At 36.4% G+C, this 27,357-nt stretch overlaps 1 protein-coding gene across 1 annotated transcript in view; it reads left to right on the top strand.

Moving 5' to 3' along the window:
* The window catches only part of LOC120527681 (BTB/POZ domain-containing protein KCTD8-like), a 191,478-nt gene extending 164,485 nt beyond the window's left edge, over positions 1 to 26,993 (top strand). The window contains exon 2 of the mRNA XM_039751374.1: positions 25,433 to 26,993. Within this exon, the coding sequence (XP_039607308.1) occupies positions 25,433 to 25,893 (461 nt within the window). The 3' untranslated portion in view covers positions 25,894 to 26,993. The remainder of the gene's footprint in view (positions 1 to 25,432) is intronic.
* Positions 26,994 to 27,357: the final 364 nt, after the last annotated feature.

Here is a 27,357-nt window from a genome sequence, read left to right as displayed (position 1 = left end):
ATAACATTTGCTCAGACTACTTTAAACTAGAACGTGGCACTAGACAAGGATGCCCTTGTCACCGCTGCTGTTTGCAATTGCCATTGAACCACTGGCAATACATTGTCGAAATACTGATCAGATAAAGGGGATTAGCAGAGAAGGACTGGAACAGAAAATCTCATTATATGCAGATGACATGGTACTGTATATATCGGACCCAGAAAATTCTGTGCCTGCAGTCTTAGCAGCACTCACAGAATTTCAAAAGATCTCTGGTCTCAGAATTAATCTGAATAAAAGTGTACTCTTTCCAGTGAATTCTCAAGCATATAATATTAGATTAGACACCCTACCTTTTATCATTGCAGAACAGTTTAAATACCTAGGGTAAACATCACAAGTAAACATAAAGCTCTTTATCAACAAAATTTCGTCTGCATGGAAAAAATTAAACAAGACTTGCATAGATGGTCAACCCTTCATCTCACACTAGCTGGAAGAATTAACACTGTTAAGATGAATATTCTTCCTAAGCTCCTTTTTATTTCAAAACATCCAATATACATTAATAAATCATTCTTTAAGCAATTAGATTCAACAATAACCTCATTTATTTGGAATTCAAAACATCCACGCATCAAAAGAGCGACCCTACAAAGACAAAAGGCAGAAGGCGGCATGGCTCTACCTAACTTCCAGTTTTATTACTGGGCAGCAAATATACAGGCGATAAGAACCTGGACACAAATAGAAGAACATACACAGGCTTGGACCGCAATAGAAGTAAAATCCTGCAGTACTTCTTTGTATTCCTTGCTCTGTGCTCCAATAAACACACGTTATCGGCAATACACTAATAACCCAATTGTGCTCCACTCACTTAGAATCTGGAACCAATGTAGAAAGCATTTTAAGACGGAGAAGCTTCTATCTGTGGCACCTCTGCAAGAGAACCACCTCTTTCAACCTTCACAAACATATGCAGTTTTAATATCTGGAAAAATTTGGAATTAACTTGCTTAGAGATCTTTATATAGACAACGTCTTTGCATCCTATGAACAATTACATTCCAAATTTAACATTCCAGCTACACATTTCTTTCACTATCTTCAAATCAGGAACTTTGTTAAACAGAACCTTCCAGATTTTCCTCATCTTGCACCCTCATCCATGCTGGAAAAATATTGCTCAATCTCAAGGATTTAGACTCCATCTCTACAATATATAAAATCATTTTACAATCCCTTCCTTTCAAAGATCCAAGAGGACACTGGGAAAAGATCTCTCAATTAATATATCAGAAAAGGAGTGGAAAGTAGCAATGCAGAGAATTCACTAGCTCCATATGCAAAGCATACAATTATACAACTCAAAATTATATATCGAGCACATCTGTCTCGACTAAAACTCTCAAAATGTTTCCAGGGCATGATACAACCTGCGAACGTTGCAACCAAGTCCCAGCCTCACTGGGTCACATGTTCTGGGCCTGCACCAAATTAGCATTATTCTGGACAAAAATTTTTAATTACCTTCAGACAGCCTTGGACTCACAATCCCTCCTAACCCATTAACAGCTGTGTTTGGGGTTCTTCCAGAGGGGCTTAAAGTGGAGAAAGACAAACAAATTGTGATTGCATTCACTACACTGTTGGCACGCAGACTTATTCTGATAAACTGGAAGAACCGAAACTCTCCTCTTTTAAGTCAGTGGGAAACCGATGTGTTACAGTATATTATTTGAAATGGGAAAAATCAAATACTCAGTTAGAGGATCCGTACAGATTTTTTCAAAACATGGCAGGATCTAATCAGTAATATTTTAAAATAAGTTCATAAAGCACAGAGTATTTATTAATTTAGGTATGTTTACAAGCCTTAAATTTTACGCCGTTTGGCTTGCTCTCTCTCTCAGGGTGGGGATCGATCTGTTCTTAACTCAATTTTTCTTTTTGTAAAAACTTGATTGCTTTGTATGGATTGCAATAAAATTAATAAAAAAAAACAAAAAAAACAGTGAGGGGGTGGAGACAGTCCAGAGTTTTAGATTAGCCAGGACCTGTCTTGGACAATAAACACAACAGCAATGGACAATAAAGATCTTCAGAGGCTTCACTTTCTCCTAAAGAAAGCACAACTCCCACAAAAGCTGCTGGTTAACTTCTACAGGTGCACCACAGAGTCTTTTATCACATACTGCATTACAGCATGGTACTCTGGCTGCACCTTCTGAGAACAGGAAGACCCTCCAGCATATTATCAAAATGGCTCAGAGAATTACTGACACTCAGCTACCATTTCTGAATGATACCTTCACTACCTAATGCTGCAGAAAAATAAAGAACATTTGTAAAGAACCAACTCACCCCAGCTACTCCTTTGTCCTTTGGCAGGAACTTCAGAGCCCTCCATGCCTGCACTACCAGGCTGAAGAACCCTGCAGGCAAATCAGTCCATTAAATGCACAGCAATCACGGCCCCTTCATATAACTGAAACCACCACTGATTGAACTAAACATCGGCATTAACCACCCAGACTTACATACTTATACATTAGCCATGTGGAAATCATGACCATTATACTGATTGTAATTTTAATTGTGACTTCATTGATTATTTATCTATTTGCAGTATGCTTGTATATTTACCTTTACTTTCTACTCTATTTATATTTGGAACTATTAATAGTAACTTTGCTTTACATAGTTTAATGCTTACTTTTACATTTGTGCTTCTTGAAGTTTAATGCCTACTCTTATACATCTTTATATAAGGCATCTACAGGCTTCCTCCAATTGATATTTCATTGTATTGTACAGTGACAATAAAGGTATCTTACATCTCATACATCTTACTGAGTTGAACCTATGTGCTTCAAAGACAGACATTGACAAGAAGCTCTAGAAAGTGAGTGGCGGTTTTGCTGAAAGTAGATGAATACAGAGGTATACTGGGTGGTTAATTTCCGGCGCTGATTAACAAGTTCTTGGAAATAACAAAGAAATGGACATCAGCTTATGTAATGAAATACTGATAACTGATTAGCATTAGGATCAAACAAAAACTTTTGGACCAGCTCGAGTCTATTGTTCTAGTAGAGAGGTTACTTTGAAGAGACATGGCAGTTATCCAAATGTGAGACTCAATTTCTGCATCATTGTCTTACAGACCAAAAATGATGTTTCAAATGAAACTCATATGTGAAAGTCAAAGCTGAGGTAACTATTGAGAACGACTCCATAGATTATGACAAAAGAGAAATTAAATATTCCACCAACTCAAAAGCTTTCTTAGTTTTCATTATTACCTCGTGTATAATGAAATATGTTTTTTTTTTTTCATTTTTTTCCATGAGCCAAGAGGCGGCTCAATCATTATGACAAATCCAAGGTCACACTCACATACAGATATGTTAAGTATGCTTGTGTCTCCTGTACATTATTTAGTTTTAGTGCATTTCCAACCTTGTTTTAAAAAAAATAAACAAAATAAGTTGATTTATTTTTAATACAATAATATGTGAGTTCAGTCTGTGTCCTACCTCATTATTTGCGAGTCAGAAACCATGGCTTCCGTTTATGGCCACCATGGTGGATTCCTCCAGCAGCAAACATGCTAAGTCTTTCACATTGTCTTGCCACCATCCTCTCTGTCTTCCTTACTATTCCTAAACATCTACTTTCCCTTGGAACTGCAGGGTGGATAGTTTCTCTACATGGATTTTATAGCCAAAGTACTGCAGCTGTTGTCATTTCATGAGGGTCAGGTGTTGGCATTCAATCCTTAGATCTTCAAAGATGGACATATTTCTACGCTGCACTTACCAACTAACTCTGAGTATTCTTCTATATTTGTGCAACTCAGTATCTTGTTGATGGTTTCCATTATCAGGGTCCAGAGTTGCCACCAACTATACCATTGACCTAATGGTCACACTTTGATGTATCTGCTGAATGCCTGGTGCTTCCACAGGGGAGTTAGAGACCTGATGGTTGTTCTTGTAGGCACCAGGTTTTGAGTAGATCTTTATGTTTCATTTATAGTCCTTGGTGACATTTGAAGGACTTCACCTGTTCAAACTGAGATATCTTCCTTCATTTGGGTGACAACATTGGATTTCAAATTTATGTTTCATTGCGCTTTTATAATAAATTAACGAAACTGAGTTCCTCCCTATAAGCCCCAAGCATCAAGATTAGTCAATATTTTTATTAGGCATTTTTAATCGCATTAAAACTTTTAATGCATATGGTGTTTAAGGAAGACATAAAGAAGCGGTCAGACTCACTAAAGCAATACTTTCTTTATGTGGTGATGGATAAATCTTATAATTAACAAAACTACAACTATACCAATTCACCATTTAAAATTTTATTAAGTGCTTTCTTTACAAATTTATTAGAATATCCAGTCAAAACTATCCCTTATAAGATATAGAAGTAGCAAAAATAAAGTCAAACCTCCTATAATGTTTCTATTTACAGTACATGGTAGAATATTCTTACATCACCATTTGACTTAGAAGCAATATACACCAGGCAGTGCATTTCTTGCCATTGAGTCATTTTCTAAAAAAAATAATGAAATAAAAATGATATAGGATCCTAAAAAAGTATTTTAATTTGATTGACAATTTCTTATATTTCAAAGTTTTGCTTTCTAAATTTTTTTTCCACATTGGTAAATCTGAATAAAACTGAATGTACGGCTTTAAGTATAGTAAATGAAACTGTTCGATGTATAAGTAATCTTTTTCTCCCTAGCAAAGATGTTAATCAATTCTCAGTAATATATGGCATATTTAATGAAATAAAGTGATATATAATTACGTAGGTTTATAGGGTCTGACTTTAGTTATTCACTAAATAATTACTGAATTGACACATGACAGAAAAATTATGTGCAGTGTAAATAAGGAAAGCTATGCCCGAATTTCTTTACCTTTTCTTATTAACATTATAATTGTCATCAATTAACTAACTAAATGAGTTTAACATACAGATTAGGCCCCACTCTAACATTTAAAAATAAGTCCACAGCACTGCGAAAAAACAGTTCTAGACATATAATTATTGCTCACACATTACATGCAGTTAATGAATCTACACTGCACATTTTTAATGCCAATCATTAGACACCCTGCTATAATTATAAAGAACCCATGCTGGCCCCTTGAACTCTTTGCACATTAAGGGCTCTCCTTAGTCACACACAATACTATTCAAGTTAATCTATTTTTTATAAACTTTGTGCCTTATTAACAGGTTTAGCTCTTTATGCACATAAAATAAAGTTACCACATATAGTATTATAACACAGTACAGTATAGATAGATAGATAGATAGATAGATAGAACTTTATTTGTTGCAGCAAAACACATTAAACATGCAATATGTACACACAAATAAACATACTTATGTTTTCTAATTGTAAATGTTACATTCCCCCTAATGATTATAATAATTATTCTCTTCAGAATGCCCTAATTGAGATTTATTATAATAATGTAACATACTTGGGCAGTGAACAACTGACTAATATTGTCTGCAGACCTCAAGGCTACAGTAAAGTTTTGCTTAATATTGTGAAAGAGTAACAAAATAAATTAAACCAAACTATATTATAGAACATCTTATACAATAAATTACAAACAAGCAAACTACTGGGACATATTCTTCCTCATTTTTATTTTATTTTTGTTGCTTAAATACATTTCTATTCTCTGTACTTCATATTGTAGATCTCAAATAACAGAATGCAAGTATAATTACTATTATTAGGTTTATACTTGTTACAGTTTCAATTATTACCTTTAGCATCATTAGAAATGCAATGTTCTTGAATTTTTTAATTTCACGCCACAGCCAGTTTGATACAATCAAACTTTAGGATAAATGTGTTCATTAAAATGTCTATGCATATTACTATGTTAGCAGCTTTGTTTTTCAAATGTAAAATAATGGTGATGTTTCTCAATAACCTGAGCTTTAGGGACCATTGTGTGAGGCAGTTGTTCATGACAGTCACATTATGCATGAGGATGTCTGATAAAGCTGTGAGATTTCTGCAGTTGGTAGATAAATACATCTCAACAGCTGATGCTTTCTCTGGAAAGTCAGAGTTGTTAATATTAAACATTGTGGGAGCCAAGGCAGAAACTAGTGGTACTCTGTTATTTTAGAAGCTCGCAACAGATCATTTACTGCCTGATGTTCTCAGAGTGAAAGACCAGTTGGAGATCATCTCCATAATGAAGCTAAAATGGCATGCATCTGGTTTAGTTTTAAATAGCTTATGCCAAAGGCACTGATGCCAGATGTTGGTGACAAAGGTTGCTTTCAGGTCAACAAGGACAGGTGCAACCACCTCATGTTTCTAAACTGTCGTCTTGATTTCATTAGTGAGGGCAGCTACAAGTTCAAGGATACATCAGATTTTTCCTGAAATGTTATTGCTCCTGTAAAAATTTCTATTTCATTATTGTGTGATATCTTATTGTTTGTAAGGGCCTCTTTGTGAGCTTTAGACACCTTTTTGACAACACTTAGCAGCTTTATGTAAGCAAATCAGGGTGCAACCCATCTACATAATTTACAGGTTTATATATGCAGTAAAATAGTTTTCTTATTATATTAAAATAGAAAAAAGAATGAAGCTTTTATTAGAAATATAAGTGAGGAGGAAAGTCATCAGATCAGTGTTTTTGTGTTTTTTTTCTTTTAAAAAGCTTATTCTGCTTTTAAAAATCAATATATGTTGGCAATGAAAATCTTCTATTCAGTCTTCAATTATTTGGCATAGTCAATAAAATTCATGCCAAGCTGTGTACGCTATCTCTAAGAAGCCAAAGTAGCATATTGATAAGCTATATATATACAAAATAATAACGACTGTCTGTCGGTTTCACAAAGAAGTGCACCCTTGAAGCTCTATCTTGGTCTTAATCGGCAGTTTATGCCGTGACACACACAACACAACTAACGAATTGGACATCCAGCCCAGCCCAAAAAAGCTCCAAAATTGGACTGCAACTCCTTCTCACAGCCGTGGGCCTCAAGTGACAGAGACTGAGCTTAGCTGACACAAAAACATTGGCCAAGCGATCACACCACTGGCATGAAAATAGAACAGAGGCTTGGGTACTGTGAAGTACATTGCACAGGCAATTTTCAGTCATTCTCACTGCAAGTAGCTGTGTTGATACAAGCATCAAGTACAGAATATGAACTTCATTGCAAAGTAAAGAGAAACACTGTCATACTTTGAGAAGAAACTATACCCTCAACCACTGCTAACAGAGAGGCACATTGCACAAACCAGTAACACGTTCATAAACTGCAGGAAATGGAATGCAGGCACAACAGACACTGACAACTACTTCTGCAAACTGAAAACTCATATTGCAAAGCAAAGTCACACACACTGTCCAACAAAAACAACACGATTCGTGATCTTAGCTCACCGTTGAGCCATTTCACTGATGACAAATGATGAAAAGATGGGAACCTGCTACACTTAGCAAAGTAATATATCATCCTCAACTTTCATAGGAAGTTTGAAGAAAAAATAATTTACAGCATGTACACAATATCAACAGCTCTTTATATTTTGCACCCATGAGAGTCTCTGTTATAAATCCCCCAGGATGCAATGCATACCGTGTTAACATAAGTTGAGACTAAAAAAAAACACACAGACGCCTGACTGTGTTCAATAATTTATCATGTACCTTCCTGTTCAGTGGAAGTGGTTAAGCATACACTTTCATGGCCTGAATATATAGACATCTCTCCTCACAGGATTTCATTAATGCGAACAACTGTTATGCCCAAACCTTTTGAAATAAAAGGCATGTTGGAGAAGATGTAATACTACAGACCCAGACAGATGGTAGACAGGTACAAGAAGTTAAAAAAAATACTTCCTTACCACTTTACAAAATAAAGAACAATGCCATTATAATGCACAGTACTTTGCACATTTGATAAGAACTGCCTAAATACTAAAAGATGTCCTAACTTACACAAGAAGTGCATGGCACCACTATTTACAGCACATACACAGTATGAGCCGCTCCTCGTCTTTTGCATATATGGGAGCTTCTGTTGGTAATCCCCCACGACATGGTGCCTATGTATTCAGAATTCAAAATCAAGTCAAAATTCATAATCAAGGTTTATCATTATATAAGTGAACTACAATCCTGCAAACATTAGCCTTCAACCTATGCCAATTTTTGTATTATAGATAAGTAAACGCTTACAAAAAGACGTTCAAAACCTGACAGTAAAAACAGAAAACTACAGGATGCTAATGATCCTAAAGCCTGAGACAAGCAAGAAGAAGAAAAACAAAAAGCACAAAGACAGGGCAGACATATTCAAGAAGTACAACTTGAATACCATCACAAAAAAATGTAGTCATTTACAGTATTACAAAGAAGACAAACACTGACCCCTATCCATTTTAAGCCCTCATGTCAATTCAATTGTTTTCCATCCCCTTTTATTTGAAGACCAGAGTGTTCCAGTAGTTTTTATTAATATTAGTAGCAGTAATAATATTGTCACTTTTACAGAATACAGTAAAATTCTTACTTGCATATCTGACCAGCCTGCAACAGATTGCCACTCTCCACCATTATGATAAACAAAGTAAAATAAAAAAAGGCAATGAATAATAATATTATATAGCTATCTGCAGTACCGCTAATTAACAAACTGTAACTTGGATGCAAATGATTGAATTATAACTCCAAATACAAAATACAAGTTGAGCATCCTTAATCCAAAATTTAAAAATCCAAAATGTTCCAAAATCCCAAACTTTTTGATCACCGAAATAATGCCACAAGTGGAAAATATTTTAAAATACCAATATATCTGAAAACCAAAATCCCAGACATTTCGGATTAGGGATGCTCAACCTGCAATGGGGCTTGTCTAACAAATGGTAACCTTCTCTTAAAAGTCAGTGACAGCAATGTACAGTCTTTTACACAAACCATCTTATAAATCTTTCCCATTCGATCTTTCTGGCATTGTGATCTCCTAACCACAAACTATCTTTCATATGGATAGATCCTCAAGAATGCTTGTGCCTCCTCCAATTTGCTTCAAAACATTCAAGTAAAGTTCATTCATAACCTTTATCTTTACCCTCCACAAGCACTTTACATTGGGTCTGACTTAGGAGTCAAACTGCCACTTCTCATAGGCAAATGTCCCTGGCACATTTTTGCATATTTTCTGGCTGGTTTTTGGATTTTGGATTTTTCTTTTCCAGTTTTCTATCAGTTGTGCTTTCAGTCAAAATCCATTTCATCTTGCCCTAACATACCCTAACATGGCTAAATAGCATCTTATGGTACAGTTACCCTGGGGATGGGCAGCTTGTGATCCTTTCTTCCATTCTCATTGTTAATTGTTAATGACATTACTGGCCTATATGTTTCCTATTAAAACTGTTCAGAGTTGTCATATGGGTGGGGTGCGAGAGGCTTGCTTGGGGGCTTTGTAAGGCAGGATGGGATCTGATCTTAATTTTATTTGCTTCTTTTTGCTCTTTCTTTGTTCACAGTTTAGGCTTTATTTTTTATTTTTTATTTTTGTGACTCTTGCATCAGTTTTGCCAAACTTCAATAAAAATGTGGTCACAAAAAATATCTAAGAAATATCTTGTAAAATGTAAATTGATTTAATATACATACCGTATCTTAAACTGTGTACACAACTATAGCTTTTAGGTATTAGTAAAGCACCAGTAGACAGTAGATGGCTAACTAGGACCGTAGTATTGCAAACTATTTTATTTTTATATTCTGTAAAGTAGAGTTGTCTTGGGATTACACACTGGTTTAAAGAGTACTTCTATTAAATAGAGGCAATACAATAATCATCCATCCATCCATCCATTATTCAACCCGCTATATCCTAACTACAGGGTCACGGGGGTCTGCTGGAGCCAATCCCAGCCAATACAGGGAGCAAGGCAGGAAACAAACCCTGGGCAGGGCGCCAGCCCACCGCAGGGCGCACACACACACACACACACACACACCAAGCACACACTAGGGACAATTTAGAAACACCAATGCACCTAACCTGCATGTCTTTGGACTGTAGGAGGAAACCGGAGCACCCGGAGGAAAACCACTGTAACAAAAAGGTGCTATATAGGTGCCTGACCTGACACAGAAGGACACAGAGGCACATATAAAATCAACACAAACTTTTATTTTTCTTCACCCATGGGCACACGTCTTCCCCGTGATCCACATTCAATACACAGTCCCAAGCAGCAATCACAACAGCACCAAACACTCTTGTCCTTTACCACCACTCCTCCACGAGCGTAGTCCTCCTCCTCCCGACCCTGGCTCCTTGAGTGGTGGTGGCTGGCCCTTTTTATAACCCACCCGAAAGTGTTCCAGGTGCTTGACCACCTGGTCCTAATTGCACCTCTGGGTGGGGCTGAAGATTCGTCCAGCCAGGCTGCTGAGTCCATGCAGCTCCCCCTAGCGGCCATCCGAGCGCCCAACCAGGCTATGGAGGACTCCATCTCCCATGGAGCCCTGCAGGTGGTTGGGGAATCACCGTCAGCCAGGGAGGCTGCCACCAAGCATCTCGGGAGAGGTACTGGACTGCCCATGGTGGCTCCCCCGGAACATAAGCAGCAGGGGCGTCCCTGCTAGGCATGGGACCTGACTGTCCTACACACCACGCATACAATAATCAAAAAATTTATATTTTCTCAATATCATGGCATTTTACACTGTTTGTCCCTCACTCCTTTGCTTTGATATTATTAATGCTGGATAAATGGCACATTTCAAATTGAAGGTTTTAGATCTCATTGAAAATTTGTGTTCCTTATCAGTGTGGAAAAAACAATGTTCCTGAAATAATTACAATAGACACATGTCATAACAGATATTCTTTAAACAACTTAATTTTTGTGGTTGGCTCCACAGGTACTCTTTGGAAAATGATGTTTTCCTAAAAGAGAACAGTATAAGACTGTCTCAGTCCAGCCTCTAACAAATGTAACAAATCATACTTTAGACAACAATAAAAACATGTATGTTACATCTATTAAAGTGTGAAGAAAGGATTTTAATATATTTAGTTTTCAAATGATTTAGTGTTTGTAATCTTGAAAATATAATGCTAGCTTGCTTACTTTGCATTTGTGCGTAGGTTTTCAGTTCTGGCAGTTTGAATTGTGCTTGCATCTAAGATGTGAATATTATTAACAACTTAAACATAAAAAAAGGAAAAGCATATTTAATATACCATGAAAGCATCAGACCATCATTAGGTGAAATGACCATTTTGTCTTTTTAATTTCAGCTTACTTAGTATCTTTCTTGATGTACACAATGTAAAGTTATTATATAGCAATACTAATTATGAAGCTCATTATGCATCTGTAAACTGCCATCTTCAGGTCTCTCCATGGATTTTTTATGAAGTTCAAGCCTTCAAACCCAGGGAAGGTGGGTTCATATCCCCTTACTGACACTGTGTGACCATGAGCAAGTCACTTCTCCTGCCTGTGCTTCTATTGTAAATAGCAAAAGTAATGTAACCAATTGTGTCTCTAATGTTATATGTCACCATGGATAAAGGTCAGGGCCGTTTGAAGGAATTTGGGGGCCCCAAGCAAAATGGACATGGAGGCCCCCCGCACGCACGCACGCACGCAAAGGAACCACAGCATAGCCATACAGTTTAAAAGGAGGAAGTTTTGTATTTTGCTGGCAGCAAAGATCGCATGGTTGGCTGGCTGCTGTCAGCGAGGGGGGCCCCTTTGAGGGGGATCCCGATAACAGTGTCATTGCACTTTACTGCATTCACTATCAATGGGGCGCTCACACAGTTTGTCGCTACATTTTATTCTTAACCAGTCGTTGTCTTGGGGCCCCAGGCCAGCTCGGGGCCCCAAGCAATTGCTTGGTTTGCCTGCCTTGTCGCGATGGGCCTGATAAAGGTACTACTCTAGCCCTGCCGTATCCATTTGTTTGGCTTTACTTTCTGACCTTGCCAATTTTTATTGTATCTAACAGTTTGGCAGTAGTCACAAGATAGAAGAGGCAATGGAAACAGCAGCACCCTAAACAGCACAACTGTAACAGTCTTAAAATATTAGAGTCAGAAAGGATTCAGACCCCTTCATCTTCTGCACACTTTATTGCATTGTAGATTTAATTTTAAATGGATAAATTTGCCATTTTTGCCCATCAATATAGATTCAGTAGTCCATTGTAACAAAGTGAAAGGTTTGTAAATTTATTAAAAATCATAAAAGGAAATTGCTCTTTCATATAAGTACTAAGACCTTTAATTCAGAACTTTATAGAAGCCCCTTTGGCAGAAATTACAGCTCTGAGACTTCTCAGGTTAGTCTCTACAAGCTTTCCACACCTGGAATTTGGCAGTTTATTCTGTTCTTCCTAGCAGTTCCTGTAAAGCTTCTGTGATAAAAGACGCTATATATGCACCCGACCCGGCACAGACTGACAATGGAGGCATGCTAAAATCAACAAAATGATTTTTATTTTCTTCAGCTGAGGTCCACATCTTCCCCGTGTCCTTCAGCCCTAACATAGTCCCAAAACTAAAGTAAATCACCACACAAAGTAAAGCACACTCTTCTTCTTCCACCACTCCTCCCAGGCAACCTCGTCCTCCTCCTACTGACTCTGACCGCTCAGTGGTGGCTGCTGGCTCCTTTAAAAGACACCTGGAAATGCTCCGGGTGTTGATAACATTTTTCAAATATTCACTTTATTTACTAGCCTAAAATACTTTTCATATCTATCCATCCATCCATTTTCCAACCCGCTGAATCCGAATACAGGGTCACGGGGGTCTGCTGGAGCCAATCCCAGCCAACACAGGGCACAAGGCAGGAACCAATCCTGGGCAGGGTGCCAACCCACTGCAGACTTTTCATATCTACCTGAATGCAAAACAAAAAATAATTATAAAAACATTTAGGTCAGTAACATATATACTGTAAAGTAAGCAGTGGCATTTGTTAATGGTGCTATGAAATTATCCCAGAGTTAGATCTGCAAGAAAGTAAGTAATTCATCACAACAACCCTTGTGCAGGAAATGTTAATGTGTCAGATAGGCTACCACCCATGGGCAGTGAAAACTGTATAGGGAAGATTATGGTGATCAAACAAATCAGAGGGGGTTATAACAGTGAAGTTAACATTACGTAGAGTAAGAGCTGAAGGTTGAATCCCCTTCATAAAATTCTGCAGGACTTCTGGATTAGCCACCACTGTATGCTAACACATAAGATGAAAATGTTTAACACATGGGTAGGACTGGGCAGCATGACAATACAGTGGTAGGCACTGCTGCCCAGTTAGGAGACAGGAGTTTGCATACCAGGTCCTCCGAGGGTGAAATCTTCATGTTCTCTCCATGTATGTGTAGGTTTCCTCCCACAGTTCAAAGACAGGCAGGCTAGGTGGACAGACGATACTAAATTGGCCCCTGTGTGTGGCTGGGATGTGTGTGAGCGTGTGTGTGTATGTGTGTGTGAGTGCACTCAACCTGAGATTTGACTGGTACCCTATGCAGGGTTTGTTTCTGCATTACACCATATACAAGCTGGCATAGGCTGCAGTACCCACTCAACCCTTTTCTGAACTAAGCTTGTTAGAAATGTGACTGACTGACATGGGTAGGACTGTGGGAGGCAGTGGCTATTCTGTCCATGTCATATGACCTTCAGTTGCCTCCCACTGACCTGACTCTGCACTAAATAACTGGCCTAAGCTGTAGAAATATACAGTATGTATTTGAGACACTTTTGTTTTTGGCTTATTTGGCATGCTTAGGTATTGCCTGTCAATATCACTCATACTACAGGAGAAAGGAAGCAATGCCACTTTTCCCCTTTCTCAGAGTAGAATGCAGTTATTTTCGTTTGCTAACCATTTAATCAAGCTGAGGGATGCAGGGATGCATTATTAAATTTACAGAAATTAGTGTTACTACCACGAGTGTGTCAATCTCCTGAATTTGTTCAAATATTTTTTGGCTCATTTAAAATAGTTGGGTGTGTACCCAAAGATGCTCTTTGATATATTATTTTTTGTTTTAACTTATATAATGTTTCTATTTGTTGATATACTTTTGATTCATAACCTAACTGACATTGGTAAAGTTTGAATTTACATGTCTAAAACCCAATGCAAGTAAGAATTTTATAGTGCTATCAGGATAAACTTTAATTTTACATGCACTCATTTTTAAGAACCAAATGCATTATTTTAAACATCCATTAAAAAGTTCATGCTGATGTTAAATCTAAAATTATTTTACTATCCATATACGCATTCACAGTTAGTAAAGCATTTCAATCGTGTGTCCAAATTCAAATTTTTACTTGGGAATTCCTGGTCTTCTGAAATGTTTTGCCATTTATTTATGGTATCAATAAGGGAATCTGAATTATTAGCAAGATTGTGCAATTTAGAATTTTTATTGCTGCACTTTCTGTGGTGTTTTTCTTTAAATCAAACAAAATCACAGTGTCATATTATTCATTATCTATGAAAAATCAATAATTGCAGATTACACACATGAAACCTCGAAAGAACCAGCCATATATGTAATCTTTCTACATATTCTGTTATTTTTTCACTGAAATTGAACTAAGACGTTAATGAAAGTTTGTTGACTTTCATTTAAAATAAGTAGTGAAGGCGATTGAAATAAATAGCAACAGCACCCTGCAGGATCAAATCCAGAATAGAATGCTGGTCTAGTGTAACATACTGTCAATTTTAAGCCTATGGCAGAAAAAGAAAGCATGGCCATTTGGTGACCGAACATTAATGCAGACAAATTGAAATGACCCAGGGTTTACAAGGAGATTGCAATTTGTTTAGATTTGCTAAAGTTTTCAATTTATACAGTTATGCACTGACGATATGTTGCTCATTAATTTTTAATACTATGCATTTTTGTTGAAATCCTTTTCTGTCATAATAACTCTATGCATGTTCAGCACAAACTTGAAAATAATTTGCAGCTTCAGATATCTTTTGGACTTTCTTACATTATTCCTTTGAAGAAAATGTCTTTTAATCTATACATTCATCCAACTCACTTATTCCATAATGTGTTTTTTTATTATTTCTTTATGACTTTATTAGGATAGATATAATGTATATAAGATGAACAAAATACCAAGTGCAGTACTGTGTGTGTAGGTGTCAGTTAATTAAAATGGTATGCACCTAGAATGTAATGTTTCTTTGACATAAAAGTAAGAAAATAATATTGACTCAAAAGTGATCTTTCATGGGTACAGCTATTCTTTTTCAACCTCAGGACAATCTTGGATTTTTGCCCTTACATTTTCACATAGAGGGTGGCGCGGTGGCACAGTGGTAGCACTGCTGCCTCGCAGTTAGGGGACCCAGTTCACTTCCTGGGTCCTCCCTGCGTGGAGTTTGCATGTTCTCCCAGTGTCTGCATGGGTTTCCTCCCACAGTCCAAAGACATGCAGGTTAGGTGCATTAGCGATCCTAAATTGTTCCTAGTGTGGGCTTGGTGTGTGGGTGTGTGTGCCCAGTGGTGGGCTGGCGCCCTGCCCAGGGTTTGTTTCCTGCCTTGCGCCCTGTGTTGGCTGTGATTGGCTCCAGCAGACCCCCGTGACCCTGTAGTTAGGATATAGCGGGTTGGATAATGGATGGATGGATTTTCACACAGTACTTTCTAACATGTTACTCACTGAGGAGATGCACTTAATACAGATTAGATTAGATATTAGATAAACTTTATTAATCCCAAAGTAAATTCAAATGCATACAACAGCAGTAATATACAAAACAAGGATACAGTCTCACAGGACAGATAATATTGCCAATCAATCAGTAAACAAACTTAACAAGTACATTGGGTGGTAGCGTTGAATTGCCTGATAGCAGTGGACAGAAAAGACCCCCAGAGACACTTTTTAGTACACCATGGTGGAATGAGCCTGTGGCTAAAATTGCTCCAAAAGAGCGCCTCCTGGAGGGGATGGAAAGAAAATAATATTTTATATTATAATAATGATATCATTTATTTAAATCTTTTATTATCTAAAAACTGATTACAGAGAATTAAAATCTAACTATAAATAAATATTTTCACTCTGAAAAATGCTTAGTATACAATCTGGGACTGACGAACTGCAGAAAACATCTGTTAACTTATTTAAAAACATTTTTAGACAAGAAAATAAAATTTTAAAGCAATATAATTTCATGTCATAAGTGATCCAAAATCAATTGTTTGTGTTTAGTTGGAAACTTAAGATCAGCATCCGAAGCACCAGAAATAAGAAAATTACTGGATGGATTGTTGCAGCATGTTCGTATATCAGGGCTGTTTTAGGTATGCCATTACTTCATCACAGTACCAGCATTTCTTTCCATTCCTGAAGAGGCTAAACATTTTTGTTGTTAAGAGTGTGATTTTTGAGACCCTGACAACCCCCCAACTCTGTTAATGTAGGCAGGTATTGGTTGTCCGCCACTGGTACAACAGCAGTTTCTCAGGCTCACTGCGTAATGCATCTGTCGCACAATGGGTGATACAGGGAACATTTAAAACTGGTCACTGTCCTGGCCTTGTGCAGTTCTTTCTGTCTTCTCTCCAAGGACGGCTATCATTTCTTTTAATCTGACGAAGGCAGATAATACAGGACTGCTTGCTTGCTGTGTTTGCTTGTGGTGAAATAACAGCTCCCGTTTAAAAATTCTTTCAATTGTTCTTGTCCTCACAACAATAAAGCTGACTTTTTTGGAAACCTGGACTCGCCTCCTTCTCTCAAGTCTGTGACCCACGCTTCACACGTGGTACCAGGACTGGGGTAAGTGGTTTACCCTGGTGAGTGACCATGTTCCACTCCAGTGGCTCTACAGGCAGGAAGATATGAACTCCTGGCTCACTCGGTGGTTTATTAGTTTGCAGCCACTTGGTTATGATATTCGCCATCATCTCGGGTCTGCATACCTCAATACTGACATCCTCTTGAGTCTGGCCAAGCCCAGCTTAGACTGTTGCTTTATTCGCACCAGTATGAACACATTTGAGTGGAGGGGAGGTGAATTTATTGAAACTGGGCTCACCTCTTTCTCTCTTGTGCAAGTCTCAGACACACACATCACAAGAGAAATATAAGATAAAATTTGTTGGTGTATGAAAAATGTCACTGACGTTTCTAATACTTTCCTTAGAAAATTGACCATATTATGTAATACGGTTTTTCTAATACAGAATGAAGAAATGGCCAGGATCTCTAGCTACATTTAATCCTATGCATGTGTTAGTTAATTTTGGTTTTACATTTTTGAAATAAACTTAAAGCTCTGTTGAGAGGATGTGCTTAAATTCTAGTATTTGCATAGCAGATACTGCAAGGAATACAAAATTAGTTTATCATGTTTCATTCTTGGAAGAGAAGGAACAGTTGTATTAAATAATTCACTTTTGAGTAGAACATTTCCTGTAAATCATTTATTTGAAAAGAGAATACTGGGTTTCGGTATAATCTCTGATTTGTTCCTTTTTATTTAATGGTACTTAACTGTTATGGGTTTAGGGTACTTATAGGAAAACTAGGAAAAATATTCATTGCTGCTTCCTCATACGTGAACAGCCTCTGATACAAATTCTAGCCTGTGAGTAGTTTGCGCCTAGTCTTTATTTGCAGATTGCACATTCTTTATAGTTTTTGTTTTGTCTGTACAGATTAAGTTATCCTTGTTAATTGATGCTGTACACTCTCTGAATTGGGACAATGTCATTAGAATAATGTAAACGAGAACAGGCCATTCAGCCCTACAAAGCTCCCCAGTCCTATCCACTTAATTCTTCTAAAAAAACATCAAGTCTAGCTTTGAAAGTCTTACTGTCTACCACACTACTTGGTAGCTTATTCCATCTGTCTATGGTTCTCTGTGCAAAGAAAAACTTCCTAATGTTTGTGTGAAATTTACCCTTAACAAGTTTCAAACTGTGTTCTTGACGAACTCATTTTAAAATAATAGTCTCAATCCACTGGACTAATTTCCTTCATAATTTTAAACACTTCAATCATGTCACCTCTTAGACTTCTTTTGCTTAAACTGTATGGGCTCAGCTGTTTTAATTTTTCCTCATAAATCATCCCCTTTAGCCCTGAAATCAGCCTAATCGCTCTTCTCTGGACCTTTTCTAGCGCTGCTATGTCCTTTTTGTAGTCTAGAGACCAAAACTGCAGACAGTACCCCAGATGAGGCCACACCAATGCATTATAAAGCTTGAGCATAACCTCTCTTGTATTTGTACTCCACACATCAGGGCACTATATAACCTAACATTCTGTTAGCCTTCTTAATGGCTTCTGAACACTGTCTGCCAGTGATAGTGTGTTCTGCATCCTTAACCAGTACCTTTATTATAATTGGTCCACATTGCCATGATATTCCAGATGTATATGATGCCTGTCAGTCATAGGCAGTCTTTGGGCTAAACCACACACATATTTGCAACACAGAAACACACATACCTTAGGTAGAAACTTTAATAGTATAATGCGTGTTTGCTTGCCTTTTTCATGGGCAAATGCTGTATTGCAGTACAAATTAGGCTAAAAAGTGTTTTTTTTTTAATTAGCATAATGTAATGTCTGCTGTCTTGTGTGAAGTGAGCAGTGTTTGCATATAAATTGAGTGCATCATGGCCACAATAGCCTATCATGTTTAAACTAAAAAGTTGGACCATGGAGCATATCACAGATCAAGAACTGCAACCTGTATTCACAAAGAAGGAACCAGCAAAAAACTAAAATTATTTTTCATATTGTTTAAAAGTGTAACACCCCTAAGTACAGAACAGAACATAGCATAATACTGCATTACTAGAGCTATGCGTCAAGTTATATATTTTGAATTAAAAAAAAACAGCTCTGTTCATGGTAGTTTTATGCAGAATTGAGAAATGTATTTTAAATTGGAAAATGTATTGTCTTACAATAGCATTAAGAGTGTACTTATAATACTTAAACTAGAGATGTATTTGTTACTATGAGTTCTTTATTAAACTACATCTGCACACAGCAGCATCCTCAAAGTTAAATGGACTTATACAGTAATAAAGTACGCCCTCAAAGTGTGTATATGGAAAGATTGGACCCATATATATATTTAAACTTTTAATTTAAAACTGTTGATTTTACTGTGCGCTTTCTGTGCAGCAATTGTAATAATGACTTATTTGCTGTTGTGGATGTATTATTAAATTACACCTGCACTTCTATACTGTTCATTTTCCTTGTATGCATTTTTATGACTGCTTTGGATTAACACAACATTTCCCTACTCACAAATATATGCAGGCAATCACTACAGTGGTCATTATCTCAAAGTACTTTATAAAATTAAGTAAAGTATTATTATCAAAAATAAATAAAATAGTCAAGTACACAGGAAGGAGAAATTACAGTACATTGTGTGGAGAAGCAATATGTGGGAGAGACAATGCCTCCTTAAGAAAGCAATATGTTATAATTGATTTGATCCTATCACTGTACAGGTTTATATATTTGACATTTATGTTTATATGCGCTAACTGCAGCAGACTGTTGGACAGTTTACTGATAATGGTGGTATTTTTCACCACATCATTTTAACACCACTATTGTTTGCGACAACTCTGATTAAAACTTTATTTAGCATTTTAAGACAAGAAGGACTATCATAGTTAAGAACTGATCTTACAAACTAATGTTATTCATTAACAATTGAATTATTCTCTGGAATATAAAAAACCCTCTTTAAAGTCTGGAACTTGTGCCTTTAGTAATTAACATAATAAAGCTAAACATGTGTCTTACTATTAATGTTTTCTATTTAGCTAACTCTGATGTAATGCAGGATGTTAATTTATTTTTTCAAAGTGAATTTAGATATAGGATTTTGTCTTCATAAACCTGAAGGAACACATGTTAAGTTAACTGATTATTCCTAATTGTCCCCATGTCAATGGTCAATCATTACTCTGTTTTGCTGTCATAGCACAATGGCAGAATCGTCTTATCAAATTATAGATCTATAAAATGTCTACTTGCCACAAGCATATTTTAAACTTGGTTGTACCTATAGATATTGTACATCAGAATCAAAATTCACTTTTAGGCCAGGTACACTAACTTATACTAAGAATTTATCTTGGTAGTATTGATGCTACATATAAGGACAATACAAAATATAAAAAGATAAAACATAAAAATATAAAATATGATACCACATACAAGGACAACACAAAATATAAAGAGATAAAATGGAATAAAATATGTTGGAAAAAAGTCCATGTTGTGTAAGTTATTCTGCCTATTAGTCAGAATAACTACAAAAGAAAAAAACTGTTTAGTTGACATGGTCTTGTAGCTTTCACCGGACAGAGCTGGCTACTGGAATGTATAGTATTTGAAATAGATGGTACCCTCAGTGTGTCTGATCAGCAATGATCTTTGCAGCTTGCTTTCTTACACTGGACACATGTACAACTTGAATGAGTAGTTAGTTACAGCCTAAAGGCTTTTCACAGGCTCTAATGATATGCTACAAATAGGCCTTAGCCTGAGCAGAGACAGCGTCAACTCAGACATTAATTGATGAGGTCAGAATGGACTCGATGATGGTAGTGTAGAACTAGACCAGTATTGCTTGGTGGAGATCAAATTTTCTCATTTGGCACAAAAAAAATCTCTGACAGGCTTTCTTGATAATACATTCAATATTTTTTTGTGTCACTTCAGGTTTTGAGACAGCACAGTGCTCAGAAACGTAAATGACACTGCTATTTCAAATGGCTGAGCCATTTATACCAAAAGGGTAGTAGAGCAGGTGGCTGTGTTCTGAAATCTGATGAATACTAAGATCCAAATTATTACATCTGCATTGTTTGAAATGAGGCCCATTAGTGTGATGTCATCCGCAAATATAACAATTTCGACAGATGTATCACCAGAGACAGAGTCATTTGTATATAGTGAGATGAGTAGTGGGGAAAGGGCACAGCCATGCAGCACACCAGTACTAGGGGTTAAAGGGTCAGACATGTATTTACCGTTTTTACCCAACTGCGCATACTGTTTCCTTTCTGTAAGAACATCTGTAATCCAATGGCAGATTGAACTTGACAGGTTGAACTGGGTGAATTTCTTGTGTAGAAGCTCTGGTATAATAATATTGAAAGCAGAAATAAGTCTACAAAGAAGCTCCTCACAAATGCACCTGGCTTATCCGGGATGTCTTTTGGAGCATTTTTGCTTCTTTTTTCTTCTTGAATAAGCTACAGACATCTTTTGCAGTGATGACAGAAGGAAGAGGATGAAGAAGACTGTGACATGGTAACAGTGAGGCCATCAGGTTGATTTATATCCTGTTTTCTTCCAAAGCAACCAGACCGTGATCAATAGAGTTGTTTGGTATTTTTTCTTGTAGTTAGTGCGCTGTTTAAGGTCTCTCCAAATTTATGTGCTGTTGTTTTCAGTCACTTGCTCCTGGAACTTATCTTACAGCATTCATTTGGCACCTTTAATCCATTTTTTTCAAGATATACTTGACTTTCTGTATTCCTCATGACTGTCAAATCTGAGAGCATACATCTTTGTCCTGAAGCAGTCATCTGAGCTGTGGGGTGAACTAAGGCTACTCATTGCTAAACTTCACAATTGTTTTTGTTGGAATGCAAAAATCTTCACAAAAACTAACTTATTAAGTAATAGTATTTGTGCACTCATGTATGATGGTGGTGGCTGTTTTGAATGCACACCAGTCTGTTTGGGCAAAGCAGCCCTAAAGCACCTTTACTCAAGTGAAAAGAATTCAAAAGAAGTTAATTATCAGTAAAAACAGGCTACTAATTAAGAAAAAGGTTAGAATGAAAACCTCCAGCCACTGGGAACCCTACTCTAGAGAAACCCTCAAATACCATAATTCTGCAATTAATTATGAATTCTTATTGTCATTTGCTATTGTAATGACTTATTTTATGATCATAAAGATCAGCATCAGAGCAGTAAATAATTACTGAAATGTTATGGAATAGTTCAGGTAACTTGGTTCCTAGGGTGCAAAGGCTACTGATGCTCATGTCCGAATTTTTTTTAAATTGAGTATTTCTGCATGGATTAGAAAATATATGGTGTTGTACCACTTGCTAAATGCCCTTTCTCTGAAAAACTTTGGCAAACTATAACGCAATAAAAAATGGGAACAAATCCCAGCCCCGTTACTGTCTGTATGTAGTTTGCATATTCTCTCCATGTCTACTTGGGTTTTTTCCACATTCTAAAAATGTTCATGTTAGGTTTATGAGTGAATATAATTTAGTCAATATAAGTAAATGTAGGTATGTGCACAGGGCTTGATGCTGCACCAATAATTTTATTTAAAGTTACAATTGAACTTGCTTCATGCTTGCTACTGATGGTAACCACTAGAAATCAGATAAATGGTTTTTAAATTTACTGACATTTGGCAATGCATGCAAACCCAGGTGTCAACTTGGCATGACTGCACTTCAAATGGACTACGAACTTAGATGGAGTCATAAGAGGACCTGAAGGCTGCCTTACTGTATGTCTACACCTGAAACAGTAAGAGACATTGAGAAAATGACAGAAGGTTTATATTAAACACTCTGGTAAACAGCTACTCGCACTGTGATCATGAATGCCTAAGCAGCTCTATTACACTTTACCGAAGACTGTCCACAGGCTGAGAGGGCAACGTGCTAACGCTAAGACTAAAAGCAAAGTGAAAAGGTTTTAGAACTGGTCTACTATCTGTTATAATGGGAATGTTAGATTTCTATCAAATAAGATGGATAAACTGTCTGTGCATATAGCAGGTCACTGAGCAGACAAGTACAGCGGCATTTTGTGCTTTATGGAGAGCAGGCTTAAACCTGATATACAGTGCCTGACGCTAGTTTAATGCTGTGGAGCGGAAAAAAAGACTGGAGATGGACATGGTCATCTATGTGAATGAGTAATGGTGTAAAAGTAAGCATATAACAGTTAAAATACAGTTTGTAATTTAGACGTTGAACTTCTGGCTGTCGGAATTCGTCCAGGTCATTTGCCCAGGGAGATAAATTACATCATCCTTTATAAGGTTTATGTTCCTACTTCTGCAAATGGAAACCTAGCAACAGAAATGATTCATCCTGTTACAAACACTTAAATGATGACTCACTTCAACCCTGAAGTTATAATATGTGGTTTATATTATTTATAATATGTGATTTAGGAAGGGACATTGATACATTTCTATCACTTTTTGATGAGTTCCATGCCAGGAAATAATAAGAGGGACCTGCTGTATTCAAATGTTAAAGCTGCCTTTAAGTGTAAACTATTGGCACCTTTAGGCAAATCTGATCACAACCTGATTCATCTTATCCCGAAATACAAGCCTGCTATTAGACATCAACCTGTTAACACCAGAACAGTGGAAAAGTGGAGCCTGGAGACTGAAATTGCTCTGAATGACTGCTTCCAAATGACAGACTGGGAAATGATGTGTTAGTCTCATGGGGATGATACTGAGTATTTATTTATGAACTATTTATGAATTTATTTATTTAAAAAGTTTCTGAAAAAAGCCAAATTTCCTCTTGGGGACAAATAAAGTTCTGCTTAATATACAGTAAAACGGGTGCATTTTCTTTGTATTTTTTTTTCATTACTGCTTTAGGCTCACAGTTTTCCTGCTGAAAGCTACTGTCTATGTAGACAATCTTGCTTTAGTAAATACATTTATTTTTTAATAATAGCCATTATCTCAAAGTAATTTATAAAATTAAGTAAAAAATGATCACCTTAAAATTTGTGATTAGAGAAACAGGCAAGTTTCAGATCACACACAGACAAGACAAAAAAGACACTAAAATTTGTTTTGCAGGCAATTCCCAATTGTTAAACATGAAAATCAATGTAGAGGGGGGTTTAAAAGCTTTTTTAGGTGAAAAAAAGGAATACTGCTCCCTGAAACGTCATTCACACTTCCACGTTTACCTGTGTTCCTTTTTGCAGCTGTGCAAATATGTAATGCATACCATAAAAAAATTAAAATTAACTCTATATATCACTGCATAGGAGTGCTATACATATTTTTAAAATATGACATGATTCACATTTTCCTCTCTTAATTTCTGTTTTTGAACTAATGTCAAAGTTTGCCAGTTTTGTTTTCCCACACGTGCTGCATTCTTTTCATCTTTAAAGTGACCTAACAACATGTCATCAACAATAACAGTTCTTTGAAGGCAAGATAGCGTTTATATAGGCAGGTTAGAAGAGGTGATGTGATTATGGATGGCATTGCTCACGTTGTTAGGTTCAGGCAGGATTTCCTTCAGGTTGTCTGTAAGGGAAAGAGAGAGAGGGTTAGAGATCACTGCTGCCCAGCATGCGATTCAGACCTATGAACCCAAAATACAATACATACAATATACTGTATATACATAGCCAATCAGTTTGTTTATTATGAATATAGATTTATCACCATAATTTTAGAGGGTCTAAGCATCCATGTATGTTGTACTGTCTGATGAAAAAGGCCATCATGGCCATTGACACTAATCAGACTTGCTCAGTCTTTCCTCAAAACACAGGGAGCTTGAGTTACGTTACTCAAAGCAACTGCATCTCTTTGTTGCTTGCTGATAGCTGTTAAACTTTAGCTTTTCATATTAATTCCTTGAAATGATAGATGTTTGATTTTTCACTTTTCCCACCTACTACAATGTTTTTAGCCAAATAACTTTTAATGTTCACAATTGCATTGGTGCCAGCTAGATTTCATAAATGATCTACTTCCAAACACAGCATTCACACTGACCTTATGGGTTTTTTGTGTTCATTTTCAATACAATATTGATACTACTGTGTATTAAAGCTCCCCATCTACTAATACGTGCCTGTTTAAGCAGCATTTTTGTAAAACCACTATGATGCTGTCATTGATTAAGTCACTTATACAGGATGAAAGGGCATACATAATAAAGTGGTTGTTTTTGGACTCCACCTCTAAACAAATTAGAATACATAAGGATGGTGAAAGTTATTCCTCTGGGCTTTGTATTATGCTTTGTAAGTGTCATTAACACCAAAAGAAGTCTTTGTTGAGGTCTTTTTAAATAAATGAGGAACAGATACATTTTTACAGTACCTAAAGTAAAATGTTACCTTTATTTCAAATGATACAATATACAATTAAATACCTTAAATACTGTAAATGTGAAAAATAATGCAGTGATAAGTCTGATTTTTAACTTGTGTTTTTCCTCTTCTTTTCTTATAATACACTTCTCCTTATGTTAAATACTATGTCATGAGTCACAACTGTACATTTTTTTTCTTTTATCTTACTTGACAGGGCCAGCCCAAAGGATGGTATCTCCAAAACAAGATTGTGAAGAAAGAAAACCAGAGAAAATTCCAGACAAAGGAAGCGAAAGTGGAACTTCACTTAATGAGCTCTCTACCTCTAGCTCCGAAACTCATTCAGAAATCTCCACTCCACAAGACAATGCCCCCTGTACACCACAGCTTCCTCCACACCAGCCAAGCACACTTACCTTGGACAGGCCTTCAAAGAAAGCGTCTGTTCAGTGGATGCAACCGCCAGACAAGCGTAGGAACAGTGAACTTTTTCAGACACTAATAAGTGCCCCTAGAGAGACAAATCTAAACAAAAAAAAAGTCAATGAAAAATTAAGTGCAGAGGAAGAAATGAAACAGTGCATTCAGGATTTTAAAAAGATCAAAATACCAGAAGAATTTCCACAACGTAAACGTCAGTGGCAAAATGAACTTTTAAAAAAGTATGGACTCTGAGAAATTCTCAGACCCTAGAGATTAAGTTAATGGTTTACCAGTCAATCAGCATACAGCTTTTAATGTATTTGACCATGGTTTGATCATAATAGGTTTAGGAAATGAGTTTAGTCAAGCCTAAAGTGGAAAAATTAAATGGTTATGGAACTGACACAGGTCAATGCAAATCAAGTAATGGAATTTTAAGAAGTAAATCACTCATAATTAAAGAATTGATGGTTAGACACCATGAGCCCAATAAAATGTGCAAAAATGTTCACTACTCAGTTTCTGAAAGAGAGGGAATATTCAAATAGAAAATCCTCATGTCAAAATCTTTCCAGTGGATTGTTATAAAAAATCCAATTAATTCATTCTTGTGCAGACGTAGAACTGATAAGAATAACTTTGTATACCTCAGCAAAAGTATTATCTACAGATGACAAACAGAAGAAATAAGGTTCATGTATAGTTTTCTTAGTTATGCAAATTGCAGATATCAACTGTTGTCTGTTTATAGTCAATGATAACTACTGTTACAAACTATTTTTTAATTGTGCTGTGTTATTAATGTGAAGAAAACGTGGAAGCAAAAACAAAACCGTATTGGTAATCAATTTTAGAAGTGTTTCAATAATGTCACTGTATTGCCTGTCAGAATTGCCAATTTATATTAAATCATGAATGTGTAAATTAAAGTGCTCTGTTGTCCGGGTGTTTAGTAATGGTGTATTTTGACAAGTAGTCAGTCATTTTGCAGATAGGGTAAAGTCTTATTAAGATAAAGATATAAACTAGTAATCAATTTTACTTACTAAATTATTTTATTGATATAAAACAAGATATATGTATGCATTCATGTACTTGGTAAATACTGTACTGTAACCACATGCATAAATGTATTTTGTATATATTGTAGGTAACAGGCACATAGAAAAAGAAAGGCAATTTTTTCCAAACAAAGAGACCTTTGGAATTCTTTTCTGATCTTCTTTCAATAACTGGTTATTTTAACAAAAGTGATAAAACACAGTATTATGGCTTTAGATTTGCCTAATAGCTGATTCTTATTAAAATTTCAAAGAGGGTAGCCACTTATCATATATAGAATGCAATATTGCACATTTCTGTAGCAAAGTGCTTACACTGAAGGGTCTTAGATATTGATGGTGTTGTGCTCCAGAATTCCTACAAACTTTTAGTTTCATGTCAGGTGAGAATAAATGTTTAGAAGGAGGCTTATATGCAAATACACCACTGCGCCAATGGCTTGTAGAAGATCTAAACAGGTATTTTACCTCTGGAACAACAATGATTCTTATTCTAGATAAAGTGGCAGATAATCTTGAATCTTTTGAATCATTACAGAGGGACATGGACATCATACAAATTTGGTCAAATTTGTTTTAGATGAAATTTAATGTAAGCAAATATAATGTACTAGCCGAAGCCCGCCGTAGCATACGGTGGTATAAGAATAGGAAC

Source organism: Polypterus senegalus, chromosome 4 (genome assembly GCF_016835505.1).
Source record: "Polypterus senegalus isolate Bchr_013 chromosome 4, ASM1683550v1, whole genome shotgun sequence".
Classification (NCBI taxonomy): domain Eukaryota; kingdom Metazoa; phylum Chordata; class Cladistia; order Polypteriformes; family Polypteridae; genus Polypterus; species Polypterus senegalus.
Note: the sequence above shows the minus strand (reverse complement) of the source record. Positions and strands in the feature narration are given on the sequence as shown.